General features: G+C 34.1%; 1 protein-coding gene across 9 annotated transcripts in view; it reads left to right on the forward strand.

Moving 5' to 3' along the window:
- LOC105328367 (peptidyl-prolyl cis-trans isomerase G) overlaps positions 1 to 18,862 on the forward strand; it is a 159,642-nt gene that overhangs the window by 125,143 nt on the left and 15,637 nt on the right. For 6 of the 9 annotated variants that reach the window (XM_034475580.2, XM_034475573.2, XM_066072154.1 and 3 more), the window contains 3 exons: positions 2,138 to 3,718; positions 6,757 to 6,967; positions 16,316 to 16,360. In XM_034475580.2, coding sequence (XP_034331471.2) covers positions 2,138 to 3,718; positions 6,757 to 6,967; positions 16,316 to 16,360 — 1,837 coding nt within the window. The remainder of the gene's footprint in view (positions 1 to 2,137; positions 3,719 to 6,756; positions 6,968 to 16,315; positions 16,361 to 18,862) is intronic. The other 3 variants (XM_034475582.2, XM_034475579.2, XM_034475575.2) reach the window with 2 other exon arrangements.

Genomic DNA, 18,862 nt, shown 5'->3' on the forward strand with positions numbered 1-18,862 from the left:
CAGCCAGCAAAGCCGAATCTTATGTGAAAGCATCCTCAGGTAGTGTAGATTCCAAGTTGTGAAAATCATGACCCCTGGGGGTAGGGTGGGGCCACAATGGGGGGGTCAAAGTTTTACATAGGAATATATAGAGTAAATCTTTAAAAATCTTCTTCTCAGAAACTAATCAGCCAGGAAAGCTGACACTTGTGTGGAAGCATCCTCAGGTAGTGTAGATTCCAAGTTGTGAAAATCATGACCCCCGGGGGTAGGGTGGGGCCACAATGGGGGGTCGAAATTTTACATAGGAATATACAGAGTAAATCTTTAAAAATCTTCTTCTTATGAACCATAAAACCAGGAAAGCTGAAACTTGTGTGGAAGCATCCTCAGGTAGTGTAGATTCAAAGTTGTGAAAATCATGACCCCCGCGGGTAGGATGGGGCCACAATGGGGGGTTGAAGTTTTACATAGGAATATATAGAGTAAATCTTTAAAAATCTTTTCTCGGAAACTAATCAGCCAGCAAAGCTGACACTTGTGTGAAAGCATCCTCAGGTAGTGTAGATTCAAAGTTGTGAAAATCATGACCCCCGGGGGTAGGGTGGGGCCACAATGGGGGGGGGGTCGAAGTTTTACATAGGAATATATATTGTAAATCTTTAAAAATCTTCTTCTCAGAAACTAATCAGCCAGCAAAGCTGACACTTGTGTGGAAGCATCCTCAGGTAGTGTAGATTCAAAGTTGTGAAAATCATTACCCCCGGGGGTAGGGTGGGGCCACAATTGGGGGTTGAAGTTTAACATATGAATATAAAAGAGTAAATCTTTAAAAATCTTCCTCTCAGAAACTAATCAGCCAGGAAAGCTGAAACTTGTGTGGAAGCATCCTCAGGTAGTGTAGATTCAAAGTTGTGAAAATCATGACCCCGGGGGCTAGGTTTCGGCCACTATGGGGGGGTCAAAGTTTAACAAAGGAATATATAGGGTAAATCTTTAAAAATCTTCTTCTCAGAAACTAATCAGCCAGATGATTCTTTATAATTGTTAAGACTTTCGCCCCAGGACAATTCTTTGGCCTCACAAGAAGGTTCAAAGTTTGCTGTAGGTTTATATCCCATATATATATAAACTATTGTTAAGGATCTTTTTGAGAACTGCAATACTCAACGTATGATATGACTATAAAATCATCCTGTTAGAAAAGGGACTAATGATTATAAACATAAGAATATCCAGGGGGAAAATGGATTTTATTTATACAGGATCTACATGTGTTATTGTACATTGTCCAGATAGTTTGTATTATGACTCCATTAAGCTGATTTTATCATACCTATTGTTCCTCAGGTGAGCGATGTGGCCCATGGGCCTCTTGTTTGATAATCACTTCCGGTCGGAAGTTATCGTCCGTTTACGATTTTTAAAAGTCAATTTTGTCGGCTAGAGATCCAAAAAACGAATAAAGATATAGGGCTGAAATTTTCAGTGAAGATAGACATCAATTTTACCTGTTGCAACATGGTCATTAAAACGTCCGCCGGCACTTCCGGTCGTCACCGGAAGGAAAGATAAAAAATCGATTTTTTCAGCTTTTTGCGTTTTATATATTTTTCTAACAGGTTGATAAAGACTCTTTTACTGATTCAGAATATGTAATTTGTTTTAAAATCGATTGATGCGCTCTCGAGATATTAAGCATCAAAGTCCTGAAGCGAGAGTCCGATTAGCTCAGTCGACCCGGGTGCCGAAATTTTTTTCCTAATTTTTTTGCGTTGATTAACAATTTAGTCTTAAAAGTGAAGGATTTCATCTCATTTACTCAAAAATCGGACGGAAGACCCATTTGTTGCTCTTAACGAGAACGATCTAGTTTATAAATGTTATTTGAAAAGTCAAGAACACTGATCACCTGTCACCTTGGGAAATGCTGACCTTGGATATAACGAGTATCGGTTATAACAAGAAATAAAACTATGTCCCCAGCATCTCGTTTTACCCAGAGGCCACTGTAAACTAGTAAAACTACACTACTTCACTTTGCAATTCTGGTGATGGTGTTTAAAAGAATACCAGAGGCAAGTAAAGTGCTGATATTTCTAGTAAAATGTTTAGATTTTCCATCTTGCCAATGTAGGAGAATCATTTATGTTAATAGATATTTTTGTAGGATATATGTTAAGGCTGTGTCTTCACTTGGAGAGTCAAATTCTTCAGACATTTTAATGACTGCAATGTCTCAGATTGCACACAACTGTACATCAAGTTCAGAAAGCAACAGAACAGACAGTGATCATGATTCCACAGAAAGTTCTGATATGGCTCGAAAAAGAAAAGACAACCATCAAAGACAAAAGCGTAGAATAAAATCCCCTCGTCAGGATAAAAGACAGTTGAGTAGAAAAGGATCCAGTACAAGTGACCAAGAAAGACATTTTTTTAGATCTGAAAAGTCAAAGCCATCTAACAATGCTTATAATGTTTTTAAGCATCCAAAAATTCACACAAGGCCAAACAGTGGCAGTTGTAAATTACCAGATTCTGAATCACAATATTCAGAATGTGTTGAAGGCCTTCCTCAACCAAGTGAGTCAAAACAGTCCCCACAAGCAGGAAGTCAGAACAAAGGATCATCTACCTCACAAATGTCAGAGACATTTACTGTTGATTCTTCAGAGTCTTTGTTGATGGCTATTTCAAGAGCGCAGAGTAATCCAGGAGTCCAAGATCCTTGTGAACAGGATGAAAAATCTCATAGAAGAAAACGTAGTAAAGATTTAAAATTGTCTGAAGTAGTGGATGAAGATATGAATCAAAATCAAGCTAGTCCAAGTTCAGGGAGTGTAAATTCCTATTCCTTTAATATTGCTGAAGAAAATATTAAACTACATGGTAACTATATAAACAGAACAGATGATTTACCAAGAGAAAAAACACAACCACTCAAAAAAACTAAAAATAAAGAATATGAATGGCGTAGAGACATTGAAATGTCTAGTCATATGAAGGATCAAGAAAAGAAAGATGTAAAAAAGGCATGGGTAAAAGAATCTCCAACTGCTGGAGAAGTGCACGGAATTCCTATCATTGATGCCAGTAAAAGGCATTCCTCTGGTAGTAGGCCAAGTAGTCCTGCTCCCACTGATGCTTCTGAAAAATCAGAAAAGAAACGATCAGTGGCTGAGCTTTTAGAGAAATTTTCCAGTAAAACCAGTTCAAATTTTGGTACCAGTTCTCTAGGAACTGAGGGAAGTGAACAACATCAAAGTCAGCCTCTGAAGTCAAGAAGGACTTGTAGTAATGAAGATGTTAGTATCATGCCAGAGAATAGAAGAACTCCTACTAAGAATATGTCTCCTTCTTCTGGAGAAAGAAGGAGGACTCCTTCTAATGGCTCAGAGAGTGATGTTTCAGAAATTTCAAATTTTTCGGCTGCAAGACAGCTAGACATGGATAAAAAACCAATACTTGGAACTACTGGAATAAATAAATTATTACAAAAACTACAAAACTTCTCTAAGAGCCAGGAAGAATCTTTACAAAACAGAGCACAGAAAATGAAGAAAAAATGTGAAAAATCTGAAAACTCTGGAATTGAAGAGGAACAAAGGCGTCTTAGACGCATAAGTGGGGGCAGTGATGGAGATTCAGTAATGGAAAGAACAGTTCATCAAAGCGATAGCTCCTCACAGTCGGACGACCCACAACTAAATAAAAAACCATACAAGACTCATAAAAGGTAAAAATATGAAAACGAATGGCACAAATGGAGGGGGGGGGGGGGGTTAAAATTTGTACCTTATGTTAGAGCATCTTCAGATAGTGTAGATTGAAGTTTGTTCAAACCATGATCCCAGTGATCCACAATGGTTGTCAAATTTTTATGTAGAAATAGAAAAAAAAAGAGCTGTTACTTGTGTGGAAGCATTTTCAGGTAGGGTTTGTTCAAATCATAAACCCTAGGAGTGGGGTGGGGTCACAGTGTGGTGAGGGGGTTGAATTTTTACATTAAGATATATAGATAGAAAAAACTTTAAATCTCACTTTAATTAACACTTAACCATTAATATGACACAATGCTTAGTATGTTGAACCATATTTTTTCGTTCATTTTGGACATACTGTCTCCAGGTTTTTCTTCATTGTAATCTTAACCATGTTTTTTAAAATTGAAATGAAAAAACCCAACTGCATGGCTGGATATTTAGAGGAGAGGGCAGGGATGAAAAATCTGAACTGAAATGAATGATACATACATGGACATGCATGGCCTTAATTAGCAGCTTTACTGATCACATTTTGTATGTCGTCCGTCTGTCTGTCTGTCCGTCTGTCTGTAAACTTTTCACATTTTTTAACATCTTCTTCAGAACTACTGGGCCATTTTCAACCAAACCTGGCACAAGTGCCCTTAGGTAAGGGGGATTCAAAGTTGTGAAAATTAAGGAACACGCTCTTTTTCAAGGGGAGATAATTAGGAATTATTGAAATTTTTTGAGAATTTTTTTAAAAAATCTTCTTCTCAAGAATCAAAGCGGAAATTTGTGAAAAGGCATCCTCTGGTAATGTATATTCAACGTTGTAAAAATCATGACCTTCATTATATATAAACTGTATGGATACTCGTAGGATTGTATGAGAACACAGCATATTGTTCTTTAACTTTTTATGTATTACTTGTCACTAGATTAGCACAAGTTTGGTTCGAAGTTTTACCTTAGTGAAAAGTAATATACAAGAAGTAAAAGAACAAAATGCTGTGTTCTCATACAATCATATGAGTAACCATTCTATGGTGTATGTAGAAATTTACTTGACAAGAAATTTCTATATACACCATAGAATGGTCAGATCTTTAACCAGGTATAATGTTAGTTTTGTCCAATAAAGCCATTATTTCATTTAACATAAAAAAAAGAATTCAATTTTCACCTTTATTAGGAATTGTTTTGAACCAAGTGTGTCAATTTCGTTGTTCATACTTCACCTTTCATGGATCAGTTAAACCATGTACTACTTTCATATTTAAAACCTTTGCTCTTTTAGTAGCTCACCTGAGCTGAAAGCACTCTATTATGACTTTTTTGCTAAAATTATAGGTTTTATAGTCCTTTTTGAAAGATTTTATGAGGCAAAGGAGGTGGTCGTCATTACAAATTTATAATTTTTCTACTCCAGAACAAAATTTTCTTTAATTAGTGCATATATGAGACTCCTCAACAAGTTTTTGTATGGGTTATATGCTAAATCAGGTGATCATTAAGGCCTATTGGCTTCTTGTTCTTCTTAATCATCTACAAAGTGATGTTTGGTCTAACATAAAATCAAATGGGAAAAACTATAGACTCTTTTCACTGATCGTTACTGCAGTTACCGTCATCCAACAAGGCGATGATCCAAAAAGGCACAAATTTCTCAGGATGATACTTGCTTAGGAAAAAAATTTTAACATTTTTCTTGCCGTTAACGTATTAAAAATTGTTAAATTTTTTTTTATAAAATATGAAGTGATAACAGGTCATAAATTTGCCTGTATATGTGTGATGTGACATCCTGCCAATATCATTTTGTGGGATAACACTAGTTGCTTACGTTTAAGTCAACAAATATACTTTCATGTTTACCGTATTTTGCCAATTTGAAATATGATGCATACTTTTAATATTTTGTAGACTATTTCTATGTGACTCTATTAAAACAGGAACCTAATATATTCTTTTTTTCTTGTGTCATATCACATCAAATGGAATGTATGTCTAGATCATATGGGATTGCCCTGATGCCCATAAAACTGGAAGGGACAAAAAATCTTGAAAATCATTGAGCCACTCCTGAACCTATTACAAAATATTCTTGTTTCTTGTGTCATAGCACATTAAATGGTATGAATGTCAAGATCATGTAGGAATGTCCCAATGCCCACAAACAGGAAGTGTGCAAATATCTTGAAATCTTTGAGATCCCCATGCTTAAACCATAATATTCTTGTGTCATGTGGCATCACATGATATGTAAGATATGACCCCTTTTGGAACAACATGAACTTCCAGTAATATAAATAATAATATAAATTGAAAATAATCAAGCATTTTGCCTTTCATATACTACTTATAAAGTTTGACCCATGTGGACAATCAAAACCCCAATAATGGCCTCACTTTGTTTGGGAATCTTTATTAGGCCACATAAAATTAATTTTTAGATTCTCTTCCCAGCCCGCCCCTCTGAAAATGGGCCGCCCTGATGCATTTTATTTTATTTTGAAGAAAAAAAATTTCGGGAAAAAAAAATCGGCCTCGGTATACAAAAAATTCCAAAACATTTTGATGGCAGCCTAAACATGTGAATTCAAGTCATGTTTCTTATCATAAGGATACAAATGTCTTCATGCATTAACAGTTAAGTCAAAATAAAATGGAATTAAAAGATTACAAGTGGGTTTTGTACTCACATTAGCATTAACAACTTAAAAGAGTAGAGCAGTTGTTATTTCTAGAACATAAACGTAAAGGTGTTTTTAAAAAAATGATAAATATAATCCGCCCACCCGCACCATTTTTTTTGCAAATCAGAATGAGAATCTTTTAATCTAATATTTATTTTATATGGTCTTATTGCCTGGTTATTATAACATCTGGTGTTATCAATTAGTTTTATTATTTGCAGTGTTACTGGTACAGTTTGATACTTTGATATATCTATAAAGCCGTGATGAACTTTGAAAACACACATATTGATGTTGACCTTGACTTTTGTGCTATATTGATCAATTTGTAGATCTGGTTCAGACCAGAGAGTGACCTTTTTACAGCAACGTCAATCATCTGCTCCCTCCACACCCTCCCACCATTCAGCCAACAGTAGTCCTGGCAGTCATTTTGATGACTACACTTCAAGGCCGAAGACAAATGTTAAACGTACAGCATCCTTTCATGGTGAAACACCGTCAGCAAAAAAGGAGGTACAACCAAGAAGAAGTGGATCTGATGTAAGAATCAAAGGTTTTTAGCTCATGTTAGCCGAGGGCTTATTTTTAGTGAGCTCTTCTGATCAAGATTTGTCCGTTGTCTGTCCTCGTCATTAGTGTTGTAAACTTTTCAACTTTTTCTTCAGAACCACTAGGCTGATTTCAACCAAACTTGGCACAAATCATCACTAGGTGAAGGGAATTCAAGTTTATTCAAATGAATAACCACGCTCTCCTTAGAGGGGACATAATTTAAAATTATTGAAAATTTGCAGGTATTTTTAAAAAATCTTCTCAAAAACCATTTTGCAAGAAAAGCTTAAATTTGTGTGGAAGCATCCCCATGGGTGTAGATTCAAATGTGTTCAAATCATGGTCCCTGGTGGAAGGGGGGTGCACAAGTCAAATTTTTACATAAACTGTAAAACCATTTGGCCAGAATAGCTCAAATTTGTGTGGAAGCATCCTCAGGTAGTGTATAGAATCAAGTTTGTACAATTAATGGTCCTCATGGGTAGGATGGAGCCACATTGGGGTTGAATTTTTATATAGAACTTTATATACGGAGAAAATCTTTAAAAATCTTCTTCTCTAAAACCATCTGTCTGGAAAAATCATTTAATTTCAAAATCAATTTAAAGTGGTTTTGAATGTTTTTCCGAAAAGTAAACTAAAATTTTGCTGTATTAAAGGGTCGCAGAAAGTACGCACGGTCCAGTGTAAAAATTGTCCAAACGTCATCACGTTCTTAGAAGAGTTTTTAGCTAACAATATTTACAGTTTAATAAAATATGACAAAACATCACATAATCTTCAATAGTGATGTAGTTGGTATTGTGTACGACATATTCAGAAGACATTTGAACCCTTTTTTAAACAAGCAATTAAGTTTTGAAAGTTATTATGGCAAGAACGTTTTTTAAAAATGCCAGAAAAAGCGATGTAGGTTGATCGCATGAAACAGTGCACCTAATAATATAAAATCCTTTGTTGACTTGGATAATACATTGATAGAAATGGTACAATTGATTTAAGAAATTAGAAAACATCGAAATATTTCAAGAAATTTTTCCACAAGTGGCACAAGTGATATTTTGAAGCTCGAGTGTGCCATTGTACCCAGACGTAATAGTGAATGCGCCATATTACTATCCAAAGTAAAACCAAGAACTACATGTACGACGTTTAAAACAAACATTACTAAAGTCTATAGAAATATTTAAATAATTCTTTTCTAAAAAAAGTGTCATTATTTAGAATGAAATTACATGTGTCCACAAACTTTGTTTTGGCAACTATTGTATCACATATCAATAATATAACAGTCTTTTATCCATAAATCAATGATAAATGATGGTGCGTAAAAGTATTACATAGAGCTTAATCTATCGCTATTTAGAATAATTTATCTTGATGACCAGAAAGAAAAAAGGAGAAGATCGACTTAGTTTACCTGTAGACTGCATCATAAAAATTTTCCAATTTTAAAGTATCAAACACACTTAAAACTTAAAATCAAATCACATTTAGCAAAATAACAGGATTCACACTGATTTTTCTATCAACAATTCTAATTTAAAAGTGCATTCAACATTTATTCCTCTGTCGGACTCTGTGCTACGCTGTCCGACTCATCAACAACAAACGCTGCATCGTCCAGGTGGTCCGCCCTGTTGCGTACTCCCTTCACTGATGTAAACTTGTGCCTTGCAAATGAAGGATACCAAAGTTCACTTAAAATATGGACGCAGCACCCGACTACACGTGATCCAGCCTTGCATTTACAGTACAAGGAAACAATAGCTCCTTCACAGTGGCGTTTCCAACACAGATATTTCTTGGCCAACGGTATTTGGCATATCCTCTGCGATGAGAATATTGTAGGTGCCATCTGCCTGTAAATGTTGTGAGAGTAAGCCTAAGCCATCTTTACCTGGTAAGTTCCCAATATAATGTTGCAAAATTCTTCTTCAGTAAGTATCTGAAAATCTGCTGCAACATCAGCAGCATCCATCGCTCTCCACAGAGAAGATCTTCTGTCCCATCCCTCATTTTCCCCCAATTCTTGTAGCTCATTTCCTTTTTATACCCCCGCAAACAAAGTTTAAGGGGATATATTGGTATCACCCTGTTCTTCTGTCTGTAGACGCAACTTTGTCACCCCTATAGAATTTTTTACTACTGCATGGAACAATCTGAAAATTTGTACATTTGTTGCTCACCATCTGAAGATGTGCACCTGCAATTTTTTCTAAGATCAGACAAAATTTAATGATTTTATGACAGTTTTCATTTTCCTTATTGTATATATTGTAAACTGATGTTGAACAGTAAGGGAGGTATTCCTTACAGATTTTATTAATTAATTAATAGTATTAAAACACTCTAAAATATATTTATATAAATACATCCAGATGGAGTTCTTTTGTCTTTATGTCTTAAAAATAACTAGATTTATTTTTTATAAGTATTCGATCAACTGACAATGCAAAAAAAAAAATTGTCAATGATAAATTCTTAGGAGCTTATAAGAACATCATAGACAAGTGTGGCTGAATTCATTTGTCCCAAGGGGGCCATTATCTGAAGCCATGGTTTAGATGGAGCATGTGTTTAGGGAAAATTGATAATCTGTAAAATGTGGCTATTTTAAAACTGTTTCATGTAAACCAAAAGTTTTTATCATTATAAGGAAATAAATAATATCATTATTAATAAAGAAGTTAACTATTTTTAGAAGTTGTTTTAATTTATTAGTCAAGTAAATTGATGAAGTGACCCTATAGGGCATTAATTAAAATGAAATTCAAAATAACTGATATGACTGTTTTGGCAATTTTAAAATTGTTTGTAATATTAAATTTTCTTTTTCTTTTTTTTTTTTTTCTTTTTTTTTTACATATTTTTACATAGTATGGTAATTATAGTAATGTTTTGGGAGTTTATTAAATTTAACAACCTCATCAAAGAAAATCATAGTCCTATGAGATCAGTTTTCTGATATGGAGTTCCATTGTACCGCAGGAGAAAGTGGGGAAAATTTGAAACAAATAATTGCATCTGTCAAGACTTTTATTAGAAAGATATTCAAAGTTTTATCAACAGAAGAGCACTGCTTGGCTACCGGTATTTCCATTTACTGCAAAGGGAGGGGTTATTGTCATTTTGTTGGTTTTTCTTTAAAACAATTAAATAAGAAAAAATATCAGATACATAAATTTGTAAATGTACTACTGTTATACACATGTATTTACAGTGAAATTCTGACAATTTTGATTTTAATTTTTCGTTAACTTTTTTTTTTACAATTCTAGAATTTTTTTTATTTGTATGTGTTCCAAACCTTTATTATTCAATTCAATGATTTGTCCCATTTGAAATTAGTCTTGCGGGGGTATTAGTCCCATTAGGACAGTTCTAGTTGCGATAGATAAAGCATTTTGGATGCAATTGCCTGGTTATCTTCAGCTGCTCTAAAACTTAGCGGAGGGCAGTATTTGTTAGAAATAGCAGCAACGATGCGTCCATAATCCCCTATGAATGGTATCTGTGTATTAGACATAGTCCTGTCCAGGTACTTCCACGGCTTAATTCTGCCGTTTACTGACTCCACCAGCCAGCACCTCTGTTTGAAAAGATTATATAAATACTTATCTTTTATAATTTGCATGCAATATTTATATACACAGGAAATACAACACATATAACTCAATGATGGACTTCAACAAAATTACTTTCACATGCTTATGTTTTAAATCAATTGAAATAACTACCTTGGTTATCAACCTGGAACTGTTTGATTCCTCAGTTGTGTGTTGCTTTGTACCTCTAAGGAAACATCCGAATTCCAATATTGGATAAAACATCAGCACTGTTCCTGACGCCATGATCAACAATGAAGGTATCACTATTGTGTAACCAGTTCCGCATTTCTTCTGCATTTTTCTTAATCATGTGGTAGGGACCCAGGACGGACACAATATATCCAGATGTCATGACAACCATCATGGGTTTTACAAGCGGACTGTGGTTATGTAGGCTAAAGGAAAAGCTGAAATTGGAGGACTTTTGGAAGTGTATGTATGTCCCATCCAACACAAGCAAGGCGGGATGGATTCGGCCAGCTGGATGAAAGCAGTTCCTGTGCTAATGGCCTTGTATGCATGGCTATGACATCGTTGCGAGAAATATGTCCGAAACCCAACTTGTGTGGTACCAAGTCCTTCATCAGAGAGTGTCTGGCTGATTAGAAACGACTTTGCATACCAAAAGAAACCCCAAAGAAATATATATATCAAAAGTTGTTGTTTTCAGTTAGGGACTATATAAATGTATATGAATTATACTTATATACTGCATTTTTATAATTACTAAGTTAGTAAGTTCTGAGAATGTCCAGGAGACGATTTATACCTTCAACACTGAAAGAAGTTGATTGTCTAATTCTGTCCGACACGCCATGATTTAATGCGTCTGAAGTCATATGTTCGCCATGAATATGTGTTGGACAAGATCTTGAACCTTCTTTCATGAACACACCAAGTTGTACAAACATCTCAAGTCGTGACTGTTCAGGAATGACAACAGATTTTATTGGTTTCTTCTCACAAACTGCACAAGCATATGTTGATTACCAGTAGAAGGAATAGGAAGTGTCGTACGTATTTCAAGTGGGGCAACACTTTCTTTGTCAGCATTAGGATGGAGTCCTGGGGCTTGGGATTCATGTTTAAGGGAGAAGTAAAAGAGTTGCCTGCATTTATTACACACTACGTCACTTTCATGCAAGTCAGTCACAAAGCGTTTGGATTGAAACTTTCGAAGAGCTTTATTTCCAAAAAGCGGTCTTCGTTCACTAGTCTTGATGTGTTTACAACATGTACATGTTACACACAAGTATTGTCTAAGTTTGGATAACATGCTTCAGAACCTTAAATAAAAAAAAAAAATTTGAGTAATATTTAGACTATTAATGTTCTAGCGATTAAAACTTAGATATATTATAGACATGCATAAAATTATAGAACTGAATGTGTTTCAATTATCACATTTATTCAAGGGACTAAATAAGGCATCATTCCTTGAGTATTACATTTTTGGCATGAGGTGATCAAATAAGGTCGGGGTGATCAATATTCGGGCTTAATATAATAAATTAAATTAAAGTATTTAAGCAACTCATAATATTCAAAGAATGATTCCTTATTCATCTTATTTATATAATTCTATAATTAAGTAGTGTTACATCAGAACAGTTGCGAAAAGTTGATCTGGCAAAATTTTATTGATGCAATATTGTATCAATTTTTGAAAGAAATTTTTTGACTGATCAGATGTGCCAATATCTCATCAAACAAATAAATATTAAATAATAAAGGTATTCTCCAGTTTTACGTAATACATGTATATGTATCAGCAACCATTAAGAAGCATTTACATGTATATAACGAACCCTTCTCTCTCTCTCTCTCTCTCTTTCTCTCTCTCTCTTTCTCTCTTTCTCTCTCTCTCTCTCTCTCTCTATTTTTATTCAGGAATGTTATGTTATTATTTGAATACGTAATTATTCAGCAAGTATGAAGTGAGTTCAGTGAGTTACACAGTGAATTATGTGTGTAAAAATAACATACCAAGAAACATGTTATAAAAAATGGTGACTGTATAAGATTTTAAATATTGTTTATTCGACAGCACTTTGAATATATTGAATTTGACTGAAAATCCAACTCGATCTTTTCACACGTGAAAACATTTGAATGCACCCAAATAAAAAAGTAGGGACCGTTTAAAAAAAAGTTTGTCATCAAACGAGAAAAGTGTGGCCACAAAGTGGGGATTTTTAAATAGGAAAAAAATAAAATCTTCTTACTTATACTTAAACCATAAAATATTTGGATAAAAATTGTCAGATTTTTTACCTTTTTGAACTTAGTCATTTTTTGGCAAAATTTTACATATAGGGTACCCTCATTGTACAGATAACTCCTCCTACAGTTTTCAAGATAGGAAGTTGTTCTTTTGCAGATCAGTTGTTCATATATCAGAGTTGTGCATATTGCTAGGATTTTGATTTCTGATTTTTATGAGAAAAAAAATCAGCTTCTGAACTTAGTCAAATTTTTGGAAAAATATCGCATATAGGGCCTCCATTTCACTAGATATGGTAGGTAATGTTTATCAATTCAGGGTTGACATGGATTATGGATACAGTTCACATAAAAGAAAACCCAGTTTGTTGTCACATTGACAGCTTTTTACTTGTTTAGAAAAATAAACAACAAACAAAAACTTAAAATCTATAATATCTCAGGACCGGAAGTGACGATTTAAAAAATGATCAACAGTTTTCTTACAAATTTTGTCTTGAGTACTGACAGTTTCATAAAAATCAGCTGAAGGGTTCTTGAGAAGTCGTAACAGAAAAAAAAAATTACAATTATAATAGAGGAAAAGAAACAAAGCAATAACAATAAGGTCTTCCGTTGAAATAGAAGACCTTAACTAGCAACTCATTTCAGTCTATACCGTTAAAGGCCGAACATTTTACGAACGCCCCCTATTGTACCTGTACAAACTTCAAAATGATGCCGCTTGTCAATCAAGCTTGAAACAATAGCCCCCAGTCTGATTGACTTGATCGTCCGAGCGTGATCTGGCCAGGTCCGTGGATTTCTGTTTACTAGCAATTAACAACATTATCTTTGATATCTTCCGTCAAGTATTATATGGGGGAATTAAAAATTGAATTCTTAACATAACTAGTATTAATATTATGAAAAATAATTATTCGGTGATTGAAAATACGCACAATATATATTTGAATTATGTTGAATGTATGTGACGTAATAAATTCCATGAAGATGCATGAGCAGCTCGAAAGAAATTAATTTTCTTTTTAACACAAACTTATGGTCTACTAAAGCTGTATTTACTGGTAATTCACTCAATGGGAGCTTAGTGCATGAAAACACCACTCCATGGAAAACGAACTCCATTAATTGTCATTGTATAATACCGGGCTGCCTTTCCATTCGATTTCACATTCTTACTGATTGTATGGTTTTCTTATACAGTTATGATTGTTAAAATTAACTTCTTAAACAATGTCAAGTGCTAAACAAAATGTACTGAGTTATATTTTTAAAGCAGAAATAAATTACTGCATTTTTTCAATTGTGATTTACACACGTGTGCTTAGAGAAAATTCGGACAATACATAAGATTTCCGTATAAAATTGCTTCGTATGGTCATAAGAACAATAAGATATTTAAACTAAGACCAATTCTGACTAAATATTTATTTCCTGTGTATTAATCTGCTTCCTGTGTATAGCGATAAGCAGCGTTCACGACCGCAGATAGACTGTAAGCCCCGGAGGCTTTCACACCTCAAATAATTAAGCCGCGCCCTCACCTGAGATTTACCACCCGGTAAAAATGTTTGGCCTTTAAGTCTTGTTTTAAATGAATGCTCATATTTTCTACCCAAAATAAGATAAATAATTGGGGTGTGTATTGTATTTCAACCTATTTTTAGCTCACCTGAGCTGAAATCTCAAGTGAGCTTTTCTGATCACTTTTTGTCTAGCGTGTCTGTCCATCCATCCGTTTGTCTGTATGTAAACTTTTTACATTTTCAACTTCTTCTCCAGAACCACTGGGCCAATTTCAACCAAACTTGGCACAAAGCATCATTAGGTGAAGGAGATTCTAGTCTGTTAAAATGAAGGGCCACGCTCTCTTCTCAAGGGGAGATAATTATTTCAAAAACTTTTTTTTTCAAAAATCATTCAGAAAGGCTGAAACTTGTGTGGATGCATCCTCTGATAGTATAGATTGAAGTTTGTTCAAATCATGGTTCCTGGGGGTTAAAGATAGGGGCCACAATGGGGATCAAAGTTTTACATAGAAATGTATAATGTAAATGTTTTAAAATCTACTCAGAAAATTATTTGCCAGAAAAGCTGAAACTTGTGTAAAAGCATCATCAGGTAGTGTAGATTTAAAGTTGTAAAAATCATGCCCCCTAGGGGTAGGGGTAGGGTGGGGGTCGAACTTGTACATAGAAATATATATTGTAAATCTTTAAAAATCTTTTTCCCAGAAACTAATCAGCTTGAAAAACTGAAACTTATGTGGAAGCATCATCAGGTAGTTATCCCCCCCCCCCCCCCCCCCAAACGAAGTTTAGGGGGGTATATTGGTTTCACCCTGTCCGTTTGTCTGTCTGTCTGTCTGTCCATCCGTCTGTCCACCTGTCTGTAGACGCAACTTTGTCCCCCCTATAGAATTATTTACTACTGCATGGAACAGTCTGAAAACTTGTACATAGGTTGATCACCATCTGAAGATGTGCACCTGCAATTTTTTTAAAGATATATTTATATAAATACATCCAGATGGAGGTTTTTTGTCTTTATGTCTTAACTAAATTATTTTAGCTTTGCGGGGGTATTAGTCCCATTTGGATAGTTCTAGTTTAGAGTTAAAGTTTTAAAGTTGTAAAAATCATGACCCTCAGGGCCATAAATTCAGATGCTGGAGGAGGTTAAGAATTTTGGAGTAGGTTAAAGTTTTTTAGAACAGGTGCCCTTTGATAGCCATTTCAAAGTTACTTTTTTCTTGGCCAATCTAAACTAAAGATATCACAGATAATTCATTTTTGTATTCAATGCTTATAGCTACATTCATAACTGAAAGAAGCATCAACAATGGCATAATTGTTTCTAATGTACATGTGTATAAAAGTGCAGTTAATTGACAATGTTGATGAGCAATTCAACATCATAGTATTTGAATATTTAAGAAATGTCTTTTATATAATATATTTGGTCTCTTTTCAATATTCTTTGTGTCTCGTGACATTTGGTGAGAAAATCCAAACTATTATGATGATGATGTATACATTTATATAGCATAAAACATGTTTAATGCAAAAGGTATGATAATGAATAAAATACATGTATGTCCACATAAACATTATAAACCAGTGCCTCCATTCTATAATAGTTATTGAAGAACGTTGTCAATACATTTCATGACGTTATTGGTTGATATTAATATGTTCGATAACTATTACATGTATATGGAAACCGTAAAAGATATTTATAAAAACAAGCTGTTTTGAAACAGGTTAATTCCTAAATATTTCATTAAAAAGCTTTGAAAACCGGCTGATTTTGCTGTTTAGTACAGTTTACCGTGCCCAGTTCTTTGTCGTGCAGTACAAAATCCCCAACATTTTGATATTGTTTTAAAAAAAGAAATATTATTAACCCAATGCAAATTTTAAATGCCAGTCATGATTTGGTTAATTTAAAATGTCATGGAATCCTCTATTTTTTTAATTGTGTGTTACATTTCTTGTAGGAAAACCTTTATGATAAGATTCAACAACAACAAGCACAAACAACTGTAAGTGTCCATTATCAAATGAAATGTTCATGTATAATGCATTTCTCTGGCTTTTGTAAAGAATCTTCCTCTAATCAAATAGTATTTATGTCTCTGTGTTATGACTTTTACTTGTGTCATTTCTTATCTTCGAATGAATTAATGTTCATAGTAATTTATACTAAAATGTCTACATGTATGAAAATTGCTCTAGTTTGTTTTAGCTCTCTGTCACTACTTACCACAAAATTGGTACTTATGCTGATATTTAAGCATATCTATATGATATTATAACAAAATTTATTCAATGATTATTGGAATCATTGCAGTACAAAATAATAAGAGGCCAATGGGCTACATCACTCACCTGAAAATAGTTCTTGTATCATTTTATAGTCTGTCTTAAGCAGCCATTAGTTTCTGTCTTAAGCAGCCATATTTAGACCGCCCAACCTTATTTTTATGCCCCACTTCGCAGAAGGGAGGGCATATTGCTTTAATTTGCTGCTGTCTGTCTTTCGGTCAGTCGGTCGGTCCACCAACAGTTTCCGTTCATTTTCTTCGCAGAGGATGAACATATTGAATGAAATTTGGTATACAGGTTTATCATGATAATATCTAGGTCAGGTTCAATATTGGGTATGATCGAGCAACTTTTGACAGAGTTATGGCCCTTGGACGTAAAAAAAACTCCAGTTATTTGCAGTTTCCGCTCATTTTCTTCGCAGGTTTATCATGATAATATCTAGATCAAATTTGATATTGGGTAAAATTGAGCAATTTTCGACAGAGTTTTGGCCCTTGGACGTAGAAAAATTCCAGTTCTTTGCAGTTTCCGCTTATTTTCTTCGCAGAAGATGAACATATTGAAATGAAATTTTGTATACAGGTTTATCATAATAATATCTAAGTCAAGTTTGATTATGGGTACGATCGAGCAATTTTCGACAGAGTAATGGCCCTTGGACGTAGAAAAATTCCAGTTATTTGCAGTGTCTGCTCATTTTTTCACAGAGGATGAACATATGGAGAAGAAATTTGGTATACAGGTTTATCATGATAACATCTAGGTCAAATTCAATATTGGGTACAATCGAGCAATTTTCTACAGAGTTATGGCCCTTGTAAGTGAAAAAAACTCGTTATTTGCAGTTTCCACTCATTTTCTTTGCAGAGGATGAACATATATTGAAATGAAATTTGGTATACAGGTTTATCATGATAATACATGTATCTAGGTCATGTTTGATTATGGGTACGATTGAGCAATTTTTGACAGAGTTATGGCCCTTGGACATAAAAAGAATTCCAGTTCTTTGCAGTTTCTGCTTTTTTTCTTCGCAGAGGATGAAAATATTGAAATAAAATTTTGTATACAGGTTTATCATGATAATATTTAGGTGGAGTTTGATATTGGGTACAATCGAGCAATTTTCGACAGAGTTATGGCTCTTAGACAGAGAAATTCCAGTTATTTGCAGTTTCTGCTCATTTTTTTCACAGAGGATTCACATATTGATATCAAATTTGGTATACAGGTTTATCTAAATAATATCTAATTCAAGTTTGATTATGGGTATGATAGAGCAATTTTCGACAGAGTTATACTCCTTGGACTTAGAAAAATTCCAGTTATTTGCAGTTTACGTTCATTTTCTTTGTGGATGTTTCCAAGGAGGGGGGCATAAGTGTTTCACAAACATCTCTTGTCTATAGAAAAACCCTGCATTAAGCAACACCCTGCCTTATGGTACCTTGGACCATCCTCTTTAGTCCCAAAATACTGTGTAAATTGTTTGTGCAGCAACTTTTATCAAATTAGAATAGCATCCCAATTTGACAAACATATCTACTTTGTTTTGATAACTAATTTTAATATTAATTTTATCAACTTTCATAGTAACAATTGTTATCATTAGTAACAATTGTTATCAATAACCCCCATTCATTAAGTTTTTCATTACAACATGCAAAAATGTCTGGAAAGATAAGCATGATTATGGATTGTTTTAAAGGGGTATGGTCACGATTTTGGTCAAGAATTATTTATCCGATTTTAATATTTACAATGCTTTGGAAAGGCATTTTAAACAGGCAACCGAAATTTGAGTACCATTTGTTGAGTTAAAGCGAGTTACAGAGCTTGAAATTCTTTGCTATGTAAACAAAGTGCTTGTTTACATTTTGAATGTTAAAGTTAAAATTTCAGTTTTAAACCTAAAACGAATGTGTTAAATGTTAGGAACAGTTTATCTATGCTTAAAATAAATAAAAAGATAGACAAATAAGCTGGAAAAAGATTTTTTCCTGGTATATTGAACCTATGTAAACAAAAACAGGGCACAAGCCTTGTTTACATGACAAAGAATTGTGAGCCCTGTATCTTGCTTATAACTCTACAAATGACTCTCAAATTTAATTTGATCATTAGAAATGCATATCTGAAGCATTGTAAATAATAAAAACATAAAAATAAAATTTGACCAAAATCGTGACCATGCAGAAATGTAGATAACATCATTT

Source organism: Magallana gigas, chromosome 9 (assembly GCF_963853765.1).
Source record: "Magallana gigas chromosome 9, xbMagGiga1.1, whole genome shotgun sequence".
NCBI lineage: Eukaryota > Metazoa > Mollusca > Bivalvia > Ostreida > Ostreidae > Magallana > Magallana gigas.